This window comes from Chenopodium album, chromosome 8, assembly GCF_948465745.1.
Source record: "Chenopodium album chromosome 8, dcCheAlbu1.1, whole genome shotgun sequence".
Classification (NCBI taxonomy): Eukaryota; Viridiplantae; Streptophyta; class Magnoliopsida; order Caryophyllales; family Amaranthaceae; genus Chenopodium; species Chenopodium album.
In genome coordinates this window covers 3229061-3248419 of record NC_137841.1, presented here as the reverse complement: position 1 = coordinate 3248419, position 19359 = coordinate 3229061, and the positions used below count along the sequence as shown (strand labels likewise).

The 19359-nt window shown below is 38.4% G+C and overlaps 2 protein-coding genes across 2 annotated transcripts; both read right to left on the bottom strand.

Annotated features, from left to right (window-relative positions):
- Nucleotides 1-899: 899 nt before the first annotated feature.
- LOC145642605 (uncharacterized) lies at nucleotides 900-2663 on the bottom strand. The gene is made up of 6 exons (XM_081693798.1): nucleotides 2606-2663; nucleotides 2363-2504; nucleotides 2058-2221; nucleotides 1619-1895; nucleotides 1200-1360; nucleotides 900-1117 (listed from the first exon to the last, which is right to left on the bottom strand). The coding sequence occupies exons 1-6, from the start codon at nucleotides 2661-2663 to the stop codon at nucleotides 900-902; spliced, it is 1020 nt and encodes a 339-aa protein (XP_081549924.1).
- Nucleotides 2664-5081: 2418 nt separating this feature from the next.
- Nucleotides 5082-15840, bottom strand: LOC145642604 (MATH domain and coiled-coil domain-containing protein At3g58210-like). The gene is made up of 6 exons (XM_081693797.1): nucleotides 15762-15840; nucleotides 15250-15394; nucleotides 15015-15123; nucleotides 14254-14378; nucleotides 5370-5536; nucleotides 5082-5263 (listed from the first exon to the last, which is right to left on the bottom strand). The coding sequence occupies exons 1-6, from the start codon at nucleotides 15838-15840 to the stop codon at nucleotides 5082-5084; spliced, it is 807 nt and encodes a 268-aa protein (XP_081549923.1).
- Between the last annotated feature and the right edge of the window lie 3519 nt (nucleotides 15841-19359).

The window sequence follows — 19359 nt, the reverse complement described above, 5'->3', positions numbered from 1 at the left end:
TTCAAATTAAACGTATGGAGTAGCTATATACGAGAAATATCTTAAAATTTGAGCTTCAAGAGTTGAAATGAAGTTGGAGTTGTGTGACTTGAGTCCATTATATTACTTTTATTTTTGAGAAAAATGTTAGGTAGCCTATTTGTTTCAAATAAAACTCCGCTAAAATAAAGAGTTTCTTACATATTAGTTCTGATTTCTGAACTACCCCGAGTGTCCTACCTCACCACAAGATGGGCAATCGTAGTGCTGCCTACCCATTTTACATTAGAAATATTGTACTAAAACACGTCAAGACTTAGCAAACTCATAAATTGTCATCACAAATTAAAGAGAGAGGAGATAGACCCTTCAGCTTCTTGTTTATCCTCTTAGTCACAGTGATGGAGTCGCTAAGCTAGTATGTATAATTACTTAGGAAATTACTCTGTATATAGTAGATACCACGGCAATTATGCTTGACTACATACAACTAATACTGATTGAAACCTGAGTCTATTTGTCTCTTCATATATAGTATTATAGGAAATTACCAAATGTTACATGTTTAATGTCTATAGTTCACCATAGCTTTTGGACCTTCTCAACTGTGCTGCACAGATATCTATATTCTGCTTTTACTGTATTTTCTGGCGCGATTCGCTTAATGATCAGTCTCACAACATAAATTTATAAAATCACATACCAACATTGTAGTTTAACTGTCTTAAAAGACGGAAAATGTAAAAAGTAGACTAGGAATTTTGAAACAGCAATTTAAAGTCATACATCAAGTTCCCTGGAATGTTGTACATGATATATGCTTGGAACATTCTAAATGTTCTACCATAACCAGAAACATCATCAGATCAGTTGCTTTACACATAATTAACTGTTAAGCCTTTTCTCATAGTATCTGAGAACTAGGAAATCACAGAATTGTTTCTTATAGGACATCCATAACGCGAATACTCTAGCTTGACAGACTCCATGTCTTTCAGCATAAACAACTTCTTAATACAAACTTCAATGATTATAGTGTCGCCTAATAAGTATCCATTTGAAGAATCATGTAGCGTCTTGAGAGGAATAAAGGTTGTGTAGCCCCAATTGTCTTCACTTGCAGTGAGCCATTTATAAGCTGTAATATAAGGAAACCAAATTATGTATTTCAGTGGACACTTGACTAAAAGTTTAACAGGAAACTCGTAAATTGATCTTACTATGTGTTTGGTGGTCTTTTCCTTCACGTTGATTCTTCAAGTAAAGAATAAATTCAACATACAGTTTATTACCACGAGTTAGCTTAGTGTCTAGCCGCAGATACAATGAGAGGCTTTCCCCCTTCTCATTTTTGTGTCCTCTTGCATATAAGCTCAATTTCCTAGAAACGGTTAAAAAATATAAAGTATTTTAATTCATATGAGAGAAAATACAGAAGTATGGTATAGTCATAAATACACAACAATTCTTATGTATCACATACCTATCTTATTAGTCACAATGTATATTTCCATAATCTATTTAACTAATGTCAGTACTTTTTTTATTAATTTTGCCAATAGATAATTAAACATATTAAAGATTAAAGTTGAGCATTGACATGTGCGTATACATTGATCAAGAGGGGGAATACACATACCATGACCATCCATCAAAGCAAAAAACAGGGGAATACACTTGATCATTCAAAGTCGAGAAATTCTCAATCCTCCAGGTATAGCTTCTGACACAATTTTCTTTCACAATCGACACATTAGAAATATTGACCTGGTTGTTTACCACAAGAACCTCAGCACCAAACACACAGCAATCGTTGATCAGAAATCCAGAATTTGCATCATTGAAAGTAGCAATCGGAAGAAATTTAGGGACTCCCCATGTATCTTTCAAAGCATGGAATCGCTTCTCCCTTACATCTACACAAAAAATAAAATTGCAACTTATTAATTAAACAAACAAACACACACACACATATATATACACACACACAAGTACTCGATAAAAAAATAAATTGTAATAAATAAGATTTTCTCAACTTAAACGTACTATAATTAATTAGTAATAAGTAAAATGCAAACCTAAGACTGAGAGATAGGTGTCCCTTAGCTGATCATAAAGAAAAAACCGAAGCACCACATCGACAAAGCTACCAAAGGCGAGTTTATCAACCAATGTCACGTAAAGAGATAGGTGTTCATCTCCTTGTTCTAGCTTGTTCCCGTTGGGATATACAGACAGAACCCTGAGGCAATTATTTACATTATTACAAAACCACCTAATAATAGCTTGCTAAGAGACGATTATAGCAGGCCTACAATTATTATGTTAATGATAAAATTACAAAGGTACAATAATTGCATTCAAATTGAGACACATCACTCACCATATATAACCCCCCGCGCTAAACTCTTTTGATTTTAGATAATCTTCATTAGATTCAACTATAGCATCTTGAAGCACAGAGAATGAATCAATTTTGAGAATGCAATGTGCTGGTGGTTTTTCTGTCATTAGTCTCACAACTTCTGCAAATGAATTTAAGGAACAACACTTATAATGTACGTGCATCGAATAAATAAATTACATACAAATAAAAGCAAAGTAGATGAGCATTATAGTATCATACCCCCATTTTCATCAGTTAGAGGTCTGCCGCGTTTCAAAGGGAGGAGTTTCTCTTCCATATTGGTTTACAGTACAATACGACGATTTCTGAAGTATATAATTATATTAGCAGCACAACCTCAACTCTTCAAACCAATATTTTTTTTGGGTGGTGCAACACTCAATATAATGTAGGTATATATAGTAATGCTATGAGTTGGAGCAGAGTGCTTCTGTTAATTTTTGCTATGAGTCCTTTTTTGAATGAAGAGATATTAATGAGCGAACCACTTTCCAACTTGAAACTTTTTAGTTCTCTTAAGCCTGTTTATTTACCTGACTCTTCTTCTCCTAGCCCCTGAACAGTGAACACCTCTCCCTAGTAGAATTATTGTCTTCAACTTTAGTATTCTTTGAAATTAAATTACTTACCACGATTGTAACACATCATTGTAAGGATTAAGGGTTCAAACTAACTTGCAATTAACCCACAACAACAATGAACAAGCAAGCTTACACTATGGAGTATTATTGATGATAAACTATCAAGAGCAACCAAGAAGAAATTAAAGCAAATAAAAGGTGAGACAAATACCGTGGGAAAACCCGAGAACCGGGAGAAAAAACCCACCCTTGCACTATGGAGTATTATTGATGATGAATGAAATCAAGATTACAAGCATGAATTGTGTATATTCAAATGCTCCTCACAAATCTTCCATAAACTCTCTCACTAAGTGTTTATATTTGTGAATACATTCAAGAAGAAGATTAATCAAGATATATATATAGTCTAGGAGTACAAATAGCAATCAAGGGTCAAGATTAAATCGCAGCCAAATCGCTCGAAATCAAACGGCAGAAACAGGGCAGAAGAGGTCCGACCGAACCTACCCATGAGTTCGGTCGAACCAGAGGTGGTTCGGTCGGACCTCAAGTGGTTCGACCACTCCTTCACTTTCACCAAAATCAGCGCTGCTACTGCTTGAAGGTTCGACCGAACCTCGGAAACACCATGGGAGGTGTTCGGTCGAACTTCCTCCAACAAGCAACCCTTTGCTTCCTCCCTTATGCCTCCATGAATTGATGCATCTCCACACTAATCCTAACAATCATTTACACTTATCAACACGTGAGTTTGTCACAAATTTCAAAACTAGCTAATAATGCTTCATACTAGAGCTAGGTGCATCAAACCGTTTTTCTATTGAAAAATTCACATTGGTAATCTTGTATCTTATCTGATTTAACAAAAATCGATCTTGACTGATGATATAACCATGTGTTATCATACGGTAATATTATACTGAATGCCCTCATTCTTCTCCATTACAGTGTTACAAGATACATTTACAATAGTAAATTTTGGTTAATACACTGACATTTAAACTAACGAAAATCAAAATTGTATTGATACTTAGCTTCTTGATATTGCTACAAACTACTCAAGTCTCAATTATGAGTACAAGATATACGCCTTCAGAACAATGAAACTGCCCTTATCATTTCGGGTTAGAAATTGAGCATCTTCCTGGATCCTACACTTCAGGCCATCGTACTTCTCAAAGCTAGCATTATCCTCAGCACCACAAGTATCCCAGGCCTATTGATTGATATGTATTTAAGCTCGCGATATTCAAGGCATTGTTTGTCATACACCAAATTAAAGAAAAGTTAACCTTCCTAATTCCAATTGAAATAGTGGCCTATTGCTTCATTGCATTTTCAGGTCAAACGTTAAAAACTAAATGAAAGATGAAAAGTCATATATTACACCGGAGTAAATTTTTAAGACGTATGGGATAAAGAAAATACCAATTTAATTTGCGTCTTGAAGATCATGAATGATAAAAAGTCATATATATACAACGTGTTAGGAATGGATGAGAGTTTTAGAATGATGGCGTATTGCTTTTGATATATACTGTTATATTTTTCTGGTGCTATAGATATATAATTAGTCTCAGAATATGAATTTCAGAAATCACATAACAACACTGTACTTTAATTGTCAATTTGCCAAATAATTTACGGAAAAAACAGATACCCAAGAGTATTGAAACTGCTGCCTCATAGTACAAGAAGACAACTAAGGATTCAAAATAACAATCTATAGACATACTAAGGGCTTGTTCATATTTACTTAATTTCAGTTCATTTCAGTTCAGTTCAGCTCTTGATTTCCCTCTCACATAAAATATTCATTTCAACTCAATTTAGTTCAGTTCAGTTCCAATCAGTTCAGTTCAGTTCAGCTCCAATCAGTTCAGTTCAGTTCAGCTCCAATCAGTTCAGTTCAGTTCAGTTTAGCTCAGTTCAGTAAATATGAACAGGCCCTAAGTTGCTTGGAACATACTAAATACTACGGAGTACCATAACAAGAAGCATCAATTGCTTTGACATTGCATTAATAATAAACCTTTTGTCATAGAATTAGGAACAAGGAAATCCCATGCCAGAATTGTTCTTTATTGGACGTCTTTAACACTCCTTAGTCCTTACTGAGAGAAAGAAAGCTTGACAGACTCCATATCTTTCAGCAAAATCATCTTCTGAATATGAACTTCAATGATTATGGTATCGTCCACTAGGTAGCCTTTTGAAGTATCATGTAGGACACTGAGAGAAAGAAAGGTTGAGAAGCCCCAACTGCAAGCACTTGCAGAATGCCAGCTACGGCCTGCAATAAAATGAAATGTATTCCAGAGGAAACCAACCAACATCTTAAACCAGAAATTAGATGTAATGTATGTCTTGGGTAAAGCAGCCAGTAAAAGTTATCTTACCGGGCATTTGGTGGTCTTTTCCTTTGCGTTGATTCTTCAAGTAAAGAATATATCTAGCGTACAGTTTGTTACCATGAGTTAGACTAGAGCTATTGTCTAGTCGCAGATATAATGAGAGGTGTTTTCCCTTTGCATTAGAGTCCCCTCTTGGATATAAATCCAATTTCCTGGATATAAGTAGTACAAAGGTGAGGAATCAGAGAAAGTATGCAATTTTAATCACACAACTAGACAGAAAGTTTCTAGTTCTAATATAACGCAAGTGATTTTATTCAAAAGTAGTATCTGTCTTGGAATGATGTTGTCTATCATTATAATTCACCCAAGTTATGATACTGTTTGGGCCTAGTCCATTGTCCTAAGCCCAGTGACCTGGAATTACGAAAATACCCCTCCATGATCCAGCCCATCATTAGTCAGAGCAAAGTACGGATTTACCCCTAATCTGTCCAATTAAGTACAACTTCTGCCACTTGAAAGTACATCTATAAATAGCTCTCCAATCATTGATGATGGTAATTTTTTCCGAATTCTCTCTCTACTTTCTTTCTCTAGAAAGTACATTCGCTGACTTAAGCATCGGAGGGGCTTTCCCGGGTCACACCCCCGGGGCAGTTAACCTTCTTTCTCTTTTACAGGCCTAGCTCTCGGACAACAAGGCATAGCTGAGGGAAATTCGGACATTCATTGGACATAGTTCTAGGACATCTTGATTACCCTTACTACCCTAAGACTCCCAGGAGCATTCTGTTTCCAGAAACAGGTGGCGCCGTCTGTGAGGATTGCTAACAAAAAGTCATGGTGAACACTAGGCGTCCCCGCAGCACATATCAAGATGCTACTAGAGAAGCTCTGAATCTCTCAGCTTGGCATAAGCATGAAGTCGAGGAAAATATTAGAGGCAAACCCTTATACAAGCTAAGCTCTCATCATTTTACAACTCACTCAAATGAAATGAACAATTCAAGAATCATGGGCAAGCCGAGCCCCCAACCAGTCTACATTAGGCTCTCGGCATGCCCCACCGAACATCAAGGCCCTCGGCTTGCCTGGCTACCCCCTCGGCATGTCAACATACCCCCTCGGCTTGCCTGGCTACCCCCTGGGCATGCCTGGGTACCCCCTCGGCTTGCCTGGGTACCCCCTCGGCCTGCCAGCATACCCTCTCGGCCTGCCTGGCTACCCCCTCGGCCTGCCTGGCTACCCCTTGGGCATGTCTGCATACCCCCTCGGCTTGCCTGGGTACCCCCTCGGCCTGCCAGCATACCCTCTCGGCCTGCCTGGCTACCCCCTCGGCCTGCCAGCATACCCCCTAGGCCTGCTTGGCTACCCCCTCGGCCTGCTAGCATATCCCCTCGGCTTGCCTGGCTACTCCCTTAGCATACCTAGCCGAAGGCCATGCTTCTATCAACCGCCTCGGCATACCTAGCCGAGGGCTATGCCTCTAGCTATCATCTCCTCGATATGCCTAGTCGGGGGATATGCTTCTATTAACCATCTCGGCATGCCCAGTTGAGGGTTATGCTTCTATCGTCTCCTCGGCTTTCTCGGCATGCCTAGCCGAGGGCTATGCCTCTACCATCTCCTCGGCATGTCTAGCCTAGGGATATGCTTCTTTCAACCGCCATTGAAGGCTAGGTTTCCATTATCTCCTCAGCATGCTTAGCCGGGGGCTATTCTTCTATCAACCTCCTCGGCATGCCTTGTCGAGGGCTATGCCTCTATCGTCTCCTTGGCATGCCTAGCCAAGAGCTATGCTTCTATCATCCCCTCGACATGCCTAGCCGAGGGATATGCTTCTATCAAGCCCTCGGCATGCCAAGCCGACTTAACATGCCTAGCTAAGGGTAATGCTAAGGTGCAAGCATCCCTCTTGAAGATGAACTTTACAAGATCAAGGAGGTCATTCACTCGAGGTTCTTCCACTCACAAGTTCCAAATAGAAAGGTCCTCAGCTATCCTTCCCCGTCTATCATGAATATCTACAAGGTGGAGCCTGCAATCGATATGCTTGGAATGCGGACTTAAGACGTTGTGTCTGAGCAACTTCTCAAATGACAATGATGTCCTAGGGGCAATAAGAGCTTATACTAGAAGATATTTCTTTTTATAGTCCATCATTTTCATTTTTCGAGTTGGTTATCTACATAGCTGCCTAAAGCTCTAAAATCTCAGGAATTCATTATCTTCTCAAAAAGCACCGGGCCTTCCTTCATACAAGACACCCCGGGTCGCTAACTAACGTTATCAATAACAAGTTTGTTCCAATGTTTGGGGCAAGATGCTAGCTTATACTCAATGTTTGAGATAGTGTCCTGGCGAATCGCTTAAATAACAAATGGCTCGTTTAGCCCTCGGCCTATCCTAAAATATGGGATTCCCCCCAGCTCTCATACATCTTTAACTTTGGGCTCCATTAGCCCCTCATCCTATCCCAAAAGTTGGGATAGCCTACCTCTTATACATCTAAAACTTAGGGTTCGTTCAACCCTCGGCCTATCCCAAAAGTTGGGATAACCTACATCTCATACATATAAAACAAGGGGCTCTTTTAGCCCTCAACTATCTCAAGATTTGGGATAACGTACTTCTCCTCGGCCTATCCTAAAAGTTGGGATAGCCTAGATCTCATACATATATAACAAGGGGCTCGTTTAGCCCTCAACCTATCTCAAGATTTGGGATAAGGTACTTCTCCTCGGCCTATCCTAAAAGTTGGGATAGTCTAGCTCTCATACATATATAACAAGGGGCTCGTTTAGCCCTCAATCTATCTCAAGATTGGGGATAATGTACTTCTCCGTCCCTAGCCTATCCCTATGATTGGAATAGCATACCTCTCATCAAGCACACCCCGGGGACTAGCTTCTACAACATCAACAAAATTCAAAAGTTAGAAATAATCATCAAGCTTCAATTAGGAGAAAAATAATTATCTTGGGTTTGTGACAAACTCAAAAACAAGGCATACCCCAGGCTCTCAGCGTCGCTATCTAAGGCTCAGCTCTCGACTTATCTATATCACCCCTCAACCTTGGGTAATTTTTAGCAAAGAGAATGCATGCCGAGATCTTGGCTAATATACCCATCTCGAGCACGCTCTTGATACTTGAAGCTAGGCCCTCAGCCTAGAGGAGGCCTCAACATGACAAGTCAAGCCCATCGGCATCTCCCAGCCTAAAGTTGGCTCTTTAATCCCTCCACTCGGCCTATTGATTTATTCTCTCATCTAGGCCTCCATTCGCTCGGCCTATTCAATCACTCTCTCAACTTGACCTCTATCCGCTTGGCCTATTCATCACTCTCTCAGCTTGGCCTCCCTCCGCTCGGCCTATTCAATCACTCTCTCAACTTGGCCTCCCTTCGCTCGGCCTATTAAGTCACTCTCTCAGCTTGGCCTCTATCCGCTTGGCCTATTCATCACTCTCTCATCTTGGCCTCCCTCCGCTCGGGCTATTCAATCACTCTCTCAACATCGCCTCCCTCCGCCCGAGGTATAAAGTTTTTGGGGTTATTTTGAAAGAGTACCTCGACTTGGGATATAAAGCTTCTTGACTTTTTATTTCTCAAAGTTTTACCTCCTGGGGGTATAGGACACTTGGTTTATTTCTCAAGATACCTCTGCCTAAGGGTGTACAATACTTGGTTTATTTCTCAAGATACCTCCGCCTAGGGGTATATAATACTTGGTTTATTTCTCAAGATACCTCCGTCTGGGGGTTAAAGCATTTGGTTTATTTCTCAAGGTACCTCCGCCTAGGGGTATAAAGCACTTGGTTTTGTTCTCAAAAGTACCTCAGCCTAGGGGTATGAAGCACTTGGTTTTGTTGTCAAAGCACCTCCGCCCGGGGTACAAAGTCTCTTGGGGTTTTATTCTCAAAGTTCCTCCGGCAAGGGTACAAAAGTTCTCGGACTTCAGAAATGCCGAGAGCTAGGGGTAGCAACACCCCGAAGAGCATGCCCTCTTCTCACCTTCGCTCACTCCTCCCTCACCTAGGGGTGACAATCAAACTACCTTAACACTCTAGAGAGCATGCCCTCTTCTCACCTTCACTCACTCCTCCCTCACCTAGGGGTAACAATCAAACTACCTTAACACCCCGGAGAGCATGCCTTCTTCTCACTCTCACTCAATACTCCCTCACCCCGGGGTATAGCTCTCCCTCTCACTCAATACTCCCTCACCCCGGGGTATAGCTCTCCCTCTCACTCAATATTGCTCCCTCACCCCGGGGTAGCACACTCAATATTGCCTCACCCCGGGGTAACACCCAGCTAAGCCAAAGTAAAACCTCACAATAAACTCTCTCTCTCCGGCATTGCCCCGACTCACAGGTTCCTAAGGGGAAAAACTTAAAAACCCGAAGTAAAACCTCTTGGCACTGCCCATCAACCCTTTCGGCTCGCCCTCAGCACTCTCCCTTCATGTTAACCTCACAAAAACCCGAGAAACCTCTCTCACCTCACTCAAATTAAAAAAAAAAACCCCTGAGTTAAACCCCTCGGCAAGGCTAGGATACCCTTATGGCATCTCCTCTCCCCCTCGGCTTGTCGCGCGAAAACCCCCTCAGCCGTCTCACTCTCAAACATCAGAGATGCCGAGAGCTAGGGGTCACTCGGCTTCTCGCGCACCGACCCTTTCGGCCTCACTCTACCCTCTTGGCACCTAGGCTGACAAACTCTCGGCCCCGCAAATCTCCCTCAATTCTCACCCGTTTTTCTCCCTCACATCACTCCCTCTCTCCGACTTATCTCTCTCACTCGCACCGTCCTCACCTGGGCTCGGGGAAGCAACCGAGGTAATCCCCTCGGCATGGACTGCACCCTCTCAGCCGGGAAAAATCATCAGTTATCCTTAAGCCATCATCAGATTTGACTCTCAAAACTGCTCAATCATCTGAATTAAAGTACCTTCTATGCATTGCTTGGGGCTGGTTTTCACCTTTGCAAGTCGCTTGGGGCTCTTTTTAGCCCTCAGATACCCTTGGGGCTCATTTTAGCCCTCAGGTACACCTCGGGATTTACTTCAGCATATGTGACAACTTCTCTCATCTCTATTCCGCGTGATATCCGAACTTCATGCGATCTCGTTCCCACATCACGCGTGGGGCTAAATGTTTGGGCCTAGTCCATTGTCCTAAGCCCAGTGACCTGGAATTACAAAAATACCCCTCCATGATCCAGCCCATCATTAGTCAGAGCAAAGTACAGATTTACCCCTAATCTGTCCAATTAAGTACAACTTCTGCCACCTGAAAGTACATCTATAAATAGCTCTCCAATCATTGATGATGGTAATTTTTTCCGAATTCTCTCTCTACTTTCTCTCTCTAGAAAGTACATTCGCTGACTTAAGCATCGGAGGGGCTTTCCCGGGTCACACCCCCGGGGCAGTTAACCTTCTTTCTCTTTTACAGGCCTAGCTCTCGGACAGCAAGGCATAGCTGAGGGAAATTCGGACATTCATTGGACATAGTTCTAGGACATCTTGATTACCCTTACTACCCTAAGACTCCCAGGAGCATTTTGTTTCCAGAAACAGATACTAAAAAAAAAATACATACCATGACCATCCATTAAAACAAAATTATGGAGAATTTAACCGATGACTCAATGATGAGAATCTCTCAACTCTTCAGGTATAGCTCATCACAACCTTCTCTTCAACAACAGACATAGTAGATGTCTTGACTTGGTTGTTTACGACAAGAACCTCAGCACCAAACACACAACAATCATTGACCAGAAATCCATAATCCACATCATTAAAAGTGGAAATAGGAAGAAATTTAGGGACTCCCCATGTATTTTTCAAAGCATGGAATCGCCTCTCTCTTGGATGTAAAAGGCTAGAGGTACACTAAGTGTACAATATTCTTTTGTACACCACCAATTAAATTATGCCAAATCAGCTAGTTTAAGAGGGAAATTAAAAATAGAAGAGGGAAAAAGAGGGAAGCTTGGGCGGGAATAATTTCACCCATTTACCGCTTATACAGATTGTGGCGGTATTATTTTCACTTGGGCAGCAACTACAGCAAACAATTAATGTGGAATAGAGAATTAACTTTCCCAAAATTCTTATGAATATCTTAGGCAACATTCATCTTCTTCCCCAAAATTATTTCGATTGACATGACAATTTGAATATAACAACTATACGAAGGGGAAAGAAATTCTGTTAAAGACAAAAATCATAGGTAAGTAATTTTTTGTCGATTAAGTTTTCGATTAAATTGAATGTTTATTAATATAGGATGTCATGGTTTTGATTTTATAAAGATAGAATTGCAATAAGAAAAAAAGAATTTATATTGTTGCAATTAAAAGTGGAAAAGATTGAAGTTGAGATTAATTGGAGCTTTTTTTTTTTTTTTTTGAGGATTAGCGACGGCAGCAACAATGGCGAAGACACCTAGCAATGTCAGGGGATAAGTGTTGTTTGCGGCTTCCAAGAGGCTTCGTGGTTACAAGCCACCTGATATTGCAGAGGCAATGGCAATTGAATTTGGGCAAAGGCTTGGGAAACGCTAGTACGCTACAATGTGACAAAAAATCTAGTGGAATTAGATTGCAAAGCTATTGTTTCAAGGCTAGACAAAAGCATCTATTTTCTTTACTGACCTTGATAATATCCTAGACAATATTCTCTTGGTGTGTTTGTCTTTCGATTTTGTGGGTTGGTCTTGGTCTCATGTAAAGCAATAGGATAATTTCGTAGCTCATCATTTAGATAGAGTACATTCGAGGTTGAATAAGTATGGGTCAATCATTGTCCAGAAGATATTACTCCCTATGTACTCGTGGACAATTTGTCTACTACTTGTAATTAATATACCTCCCTAGGTTTTCGTTAAAAAAAAAAATCGAAGTATTTATTTTTTAATAGGGTTTCTATGTTTTTTGTAGTATCATAATTACATTATTTGAAGGAGATGAAATTTGTGGCAATTAATTGGCCAGCGAGGAACAGTCTCTACATATAATGTAAACTTATACAACACCCTACTTTTAAGGAAACAAACTTAAAAGTTAAAACTATATGATTCCGCAAATACGAGTATGATATATTAATTTATTTTTATATAAAAAATAAATGTAAATTAATATGAATTATTACATTTGTCTCGTTCAAATTACATGCCTTGGGAATTTGTTTTCAAGGCTTCAATTTTTATAGCGCTCAGGCCTAAAGTAAATGGTCATGAAAAAATTATGAAAATAGCTTTGGATTGGATTCGAACTTGGATCACGTAGCAAACAATAATTCTATAAACCAACCATGTACTGGGTATAACACATGTTTTGAATGAAATATATATTTTTATGTATGACACCATGTGTGCGGATGTCAAATGAATTTCATTACACCGTTAAAATACTGTATGATACCGTTAAATATAATATGATCTTTTATTAGTGCAAATTATTGTAGTAAGGGTTTAGGATTAAGGGTTTAGGGTGTTAAATATAATAGGATGATAAAGGTATTTAAATTTGTTGTAGTTAGATTATAATAGTATTGAACTTTGTTATGGTTATATAACTTAATAATATGTATTAACAAAAATCTACATAGAATTCTTGTTTTTTTTAGATGTACAACTTTCCAAATGGAAAAGTTTCTAAGTGTATCACTTTCCTTTATAAATTCTATAATGATTTCTTCTACATATTATCGAATTTGACTACATGATCGATAATATTTGTCTATTTCCATGTCTTAAAAAAATTGTGTCTAAGGGCCTGTTTATATTTACTGGACTGGACTGAACTAAAGTGATTGGAGCTGAACTAAACTAATTGGAGATGAGCTGAACTGAATAGAGCTGAAATGAATATTTTATGAGATAAGGAAATTATATAGGAGTAGAACTAAACTTGACTGAACTAATTTGAGCTGAACTAAACAGAATTGAATAGTACTGAACTGATTGGAGCTACATTGCACTAAACTGAACTGAGTTGATTTTAAACCTATTATAATATGAAATAGTAACGGTTATTTATTGGTAGGGAGGTCAAATTGTAATTATTTTTACGTTATATGTGTTTGTAGTAAATTTTGAAATAGAACTTTAATTTAAAAAACAAAAAAACATTACTATAGTTAGTGTATCGTGCCATTTACATTTAATTTCAGTTCAGTTCAGTTCAACTCCAATCAGTTTAGTTCAGTTTCTAATTTTCTTCTCTCATAAACAATTCATTTCAGCTCTGTTCAATTCAGTTCAGTTGTTTTCAGTAAATCGAAACATACCCTTAGTTAGTGTAACTTGCTATATATGTTTGATTAACTCTAACCTAAAGTATTGTTTGTAATCATTAATGTATTTAAAGTATCAAACATTCACTAAAATGATTGTTTTATGTAGTTATTCATGTATTTATAGAATCATATCCATAAACATGGTTTATATTCATTAGATAATTGAGTTAAGTTTAAGTGGGGCGGGGTACATCGTACATGTGATATGTATGAATTCATTATAGAATTTACAACGTTTTTTATGAGGGGAATATAGAAATATGGGTAAGTTACAATTTTTTTTTTTTTTTAAAAAAGAAGAAAACATAGATCACCTTACTATGATTGAGAGATAAAAGTACAGCTTACGATTATCAGTTTCAATTAATTTTTTTATCTCTCACCTTAGGTTGTTTTGATTTTGAAATTATTTTTCCTGGACGGAAATGGTTTGTCCAATTACAATTCCGGCAACAAATTCAACCAAATTCCAACAATAAAGTCAAAGAAATATGAACAAATTCAACGAAATTTATACAAGTTCAACAATATTATAATTTAACAAGTTCATATTTTTATAAAAAATTATTAACATCAAATTAATCGTATTAATTATAAACAACGGCAATGGGTCACCACACGCCGGCACGACGGTAGAAAAACACCGGCAACATCAAAGATGGGACAACACCGCAACGGCAAACCTTGGTCTTCATATAAGAAATACAGAAATCTTGTTCAACAAATAAGAATTCGGAAATCTGTTCACAAATAAGATAAACGTAGTACAAAAATCTTGGCCTTCAATTATATTTGCTCTCTATCAATGATGGAGAGAGAAAAAATATTAGAGCCTTTTTTTTTTTGGATTATATACTAATTAAAATGGGTATTTGAAGGGTTGGGGTTTTATTTGAAATTCAAATTTCAAATTTTTCAGAAAATGAGTTTGAAATTTAAATGAAAAGTTGTATGGTCCATAAAATAAAAAGATTCCTTATCAACCAATAGGAGACTTGTGTACAATATTCTTTGGTACACCAAGTGTACCCCTATTTCTTCCCCTCTTGGATCTACATCAAGTCAAACAATACAACTTATTAAGCACTTTACAACTAGTTAATTTATAATAATGTTTTTGATGAAAATAAGGTGTAGACCCCTTGTTTTCTAAAATTTTCTCCACAATATACATTGAAATGGCTTTTTTTTTTTTTTTTTTTTTTTTTTCAGTTAAAATTTTATAACAAATGTGATTAATGTGATTAATGTGAATGTGCCAAATGAATTAGAATAAATTAATTTTATATTTCAGTTAAAATTTTATAACAAGAGTACAAACCTAAGACAGAGAGATAGGCATCCCTTAGGTGATCATAAACGAAAAATCGAAGCACCACATCGACAAAGCTACCAGGTGTAAGTTTATCAACCAATGTCACATAAACCGAGAGGTGATCTTCTCCTTTTTCTGGCTTGTTCCCTTTGGGATACACATGCAGCATCCTGAGGCAAACGAACATTGACATTTGACATAACCATAACAAGAAACAATAACCAGATATAGCTATTATAAATTACAAAGTATGGAGTACAATATATAGTAGCATTAAATTAAAATGTATCACTCACCATGTATAACCCCCTGCGCTAAATTCTGTTGATTCAAGATAATCTTTGCTAAATCTAGGCGCACACACATCTTGAAGTTCAGAGAATGAATCAATTTTTAGAATGCAATGTGCTGGCGGTTTTTCTGACATTACTCTCACAACTTCTGCAAAAGAGCATACGTGCATATGACATATATATGTACATCATTTTACAGGATAATAACAAATACACACACTTAACAAAGATAAATCAAAATATATTGTGATATATTATGTTTTTGGCAGCTAGAGCTCGAACGGATTGGTTAATAAACGGAGATAGAAATACTAAATTTTTCCATCTCTACTCAACTATCCGTAAAAAGCGTAATAAAATTTCGGGTCTTAAAAATGAGGTGGGGGAATGGATTGTCGAACCCCATCAAATCCATGATCACATAATCCAACACTTTCAATCTCTTTTCACCTCTGAAAATATTCAGCTTCCTTCACTTTCTATCTCATCTGAAGCTATCAATTGCTCGACCCAACCTTCTCTGACCGACCTCAAGGAAGCTGTCTTCTCCATTGGGCCGTTGAAAGCCCCAGGAGAAGATGGTTTCCACGCCATTTTCTTCCTAAAAATGTGGGATACAATCCATCCTGAGTGCTTTCATTTAATCTCTTCCGTCTTTTCTTCAAAATCTGTTCCCCAAAATTTAAATAAAACAGTCATTTGCCTAATCCCAAAAATCCAAAACCCCACAAACATCTCAAGTTTTCGCCCCATCAGCCTTGTAAATTGTTGTTACAAATTTGTGTCAAAAATTTTGGTCAATCGAATTAGGTCTCACCTTCATTCGCTCATCTCCCCGAATCAAAATAGCTTTCTCCCCGGACGTGGTACGGATATCAACTTCATCATTGCTTCGGAGATTATCCACTCCATGGGGAAAAAGAAAAAGGGGAGAAATGGGTGTTTCGCCTTGAAAATTGATCTAGAGAAAGCATACGATAGATTGGAATGGCCCTTCATTAGACATTGCCTCCTCTATTTCAACTTTTCTCTCGACACGATTGATCTTATCATGAGTTGTGTCACGTCGGTTTCCTCCTCAATTCTTATTAATGGCTGCTTGTCTCGTTCTTTCACTCCCTCTAGAGGGTTGCGGCAAGGCGACCCCCTATCGCCGTACCTCTTTATTATTTGTATGGAATACCTCTCAAGGTTAATCCATAAAGATTGTGAAAATAATAATTGGAGCCCCTTCCGATTTAGGGGTGGGAAAACAAATATTTCTCACTTACTATTTGCGGATGATGTCCTTTTATTTGGTCAAACCAACAAAAAAACCCTTCATTCAATGTCAAAAACTCTTTCTCACTTCTTTGGAATTTCAGGCCAAAAAATGAAGGATAAAAAAAGTTCCATTTTATTCTCTCCTAATACCCCTCAATCAATGATCGATGAGTTCGAACAAGAGCTAAATATCACAGCAACTTCAGATTTAGGGAAGTATCTGGGGTTTCCATTATCTTCCAAGAAGCCTTCCAAAAGAAACTTGCAGTTTGTGATAGATAAGCTCGGCTCTAAGCTTGCTTTGTGGAAGAGTAGTACTCTAACCAAAGCTGGCAAACAACTCCTTATTCAATCTTCCCTTCAGTCAATTCCGAGGTACTTCATGCAATCCATTTTGTTTCCCCAGTATATGACCAAGCAGCTTGACTCAATTTGCTCAAACTTCCTGTGGGGAAGTAATACTGACAAAAGAAAAATAAGTTGGGTGTCGTGGGCTAAGGTTTGCAGGCCTAAAGATCAAGGTGGGCTGGGCTTTGTGAAACATGATGAGCTTAACAAAATTTCTTTAGCAAAATTGTGCTGGTCAGTTTATAACAACAAAGGCTGGGCAGCGCAATTACTTAGAGAAATTTATATTGATTCCAAGCATAATCCCACCCCCCTTCAATAAGGGCTCCTTCATTTGGAAAGGGATAGGAAAAACATGGCCTATCTTCCAATCAAGTATTGTTTGGAATGTTGGTGAGGGGTCTAGTATAGCCCTTTGGGATAATAGGTGGCTGCTTAATCTATCTCTAAGACATTACCTTGTGGGCCCAATTGATCTTCATGCCAATCACCTCCCCCTTTCTGCAATCAAACACTCCACCAAAATCCAGTTAGAAACAATACTTTCCTTCGAAATTTCTGATCATTTATTTGATCTGATACAATCAGTGCCTTTCTCTCAAAAACCCGACACTCACTACTCAAGTTGGTCCTTCAAGGGCAAGTTTGATTCAAAAAAAGCAAAAATGATCATCCAAGAAACTGGTGAGCTAACCACACCTGTCGTGAACTGGGAGCTTATTTGGAGAGCGAATACTCATCCCAAGATAAAGTCATTCATGTGGTTATTAGCTTGGGATCGAATTGCTCACAAAAAAAATCTCCACTTTAGAAAGGCAGCCACCTCCCCCAAATGCTCCTTCTGCCCAGATCAGGATGAGCACTGCAATCATATTTTCATTCATTGTGTGAGAGCAAAAGAATTCTGGGAAAACATTCCTTGCCCATCCACCATTCCGACTAACTTGGGATGGATTGAATGGCTTTCTAGCAACCTGAGAAATAACACAATCACCAAATGGTCGATGCCTTGGAATGTTATATTCTGCTTTGCAGTTTGGAGCATTTGGCTAAGGCGAAATGCTTGGTCAATCTCAAACACAAACACACCCCTCCCATCTTCAATCAATCAGTGTATTTGGGCTGCTTCGGAATTCTACTTCTCCTTGAGGTCTAATACCGAAAGTCAAGAGCCCATCCCAAACCACTGGTCTCCTCCTCCCTCCAACTTCTTCAAAATTAATTGTGATGCTTCCTTTCTTCCCTCCACTAAGGAGGTTGGGTGTGCTGTTGTGTGTCGAGGTAATTCTGGTGAATGGATTGAGGGTCAAATCTGGAGAGGATACCTCCCCTCAAGCTACGATGCTGAATTAAAAGCTATTGAATTAGCTCTTATGTTAGTTAAGGATAGGGGGTGGAATAATGTCTTGATCTGCTCGGATGCAAAACGAGCAGTGCTGGAAGTTAACTCTATTGATTGTGTCTCTAATGCTCCTTCGATACTAACTAATTGCAGGGACCTGAGAATGGAGCTCCATCAGGATATGCTCTTTGAAAGCAGAGGTAGCAACTGTCTAGCTGATGTACTAGCAAAGGATGCAAGAGCCAACTTGGATAGATTGAATGAAATTTGTATCTTGAATCACCCACCACCTGTTTGTAATGATACTTTTGTGAAAGACTTAAACTTTTGTGCTGAGAACTCTCTTCATTTGGCTGGTGATGTCCCAGCAAGTTTGGCTTGTAACTTAACTATGACTTAATGAATGCATCCTTATTTTCAAAAAAAAAAAAAAAAAACAAGTACCTCTCTAAAAGTAAAATAGAAAATAAATTTTATACTGAATACAAAGTATAAGATCGAGCAGTGTCATACCCCCATCTTCATCTATAAGAAGCTGCTCTGCTTCAAGCTTAAAATTTATGCAAGGTGCAATTATGCACTTACTCGTAGTATATATAATAGTGTGTTGTGAATTGGAAGAGTGTGTCGATTAATTTTTGCTTTGTTATTTGAAATGAAGAGTTATTAACATGTGGATCATTTCCCAAGTTGCAACTTTCTAATTTCTCTTAAGCTTCTTTCCTATACCCGACTCTTCTACTCCCAGCCCTTGAACACTTCTCCCTAGTAGTATTCCCTTCATTCAAACCGAGTACGTAGTATCTGATGGAGAATATTTATCCTTACTTATGAATGATATTTGATCTACATGTAAGTTTGAAATAAATTTTAAAACTAATGCTTAATATTCTGTAGTTAAGAATAAAGGAAATGATATGCTTGTATCAGTTGCTTTGCACATTGAAATCACATAATTGTTTTTTATTGGACATACATCACTTCTGCTAGACAGAAGCCATATTATCTTTCAGCAAAATCATCTTCTGAATACGAACTTCAATAATTATGGTATCGTCCACTAGGTAGCCTTTTGAAGTATCATGTACGTCCCTGAGAGAATGAAAGTATGGGAAGCCCCAATCGTTTGAGCTTGCATAAAACCAGGTACGTACTGCAAA

Bases quoted from the DNA above. Each gene is read 5' to 3' on its own strand.
- LOC145642605 (XM_081693798.1), bottom strand. From the start codon at position 2,663: ATGGAAGAGAAACTCCTCCCTTTGAAACGCGGCAGACCTCTAACTGAT. The intron at 2,505-2,605 runs GTATGATACTAT...ATTCATTTGCAG, and splicing joins TCTAACTGATGAAAATGGGG to AAGTTGTGAGACTAATGACA. The intron at 1,896-2,057 runs GTTTGCATTTTA...TTTTTTGTGTAG, and splicing joins CACCTATCTCTCAGTCTTAG to ATGTAAGGGAGAAGCGATTC.
- LOC145642604 (XM_081693797.1), bottom strand. From the start codon at position 15,840: ATGGCGTGGAAACCATCTTCTCCTGGGGCTTTCAACGGCCCAATGGAG. The intron at 5,537-14,253 runs GTGACCCATTGC...ACTTATATCCAG, and splicing joins TACCGTCGTGCCGGCGTGTG to GAAATTGGATTTATATCCAA. The intron at 5,264-5,369 runs GTAAGATAACTT...ATTTTATTGCAG, and splicing joins AAAAGACCACCAAATGCCCG to GCCGTAGCTGGCATTCTGCA.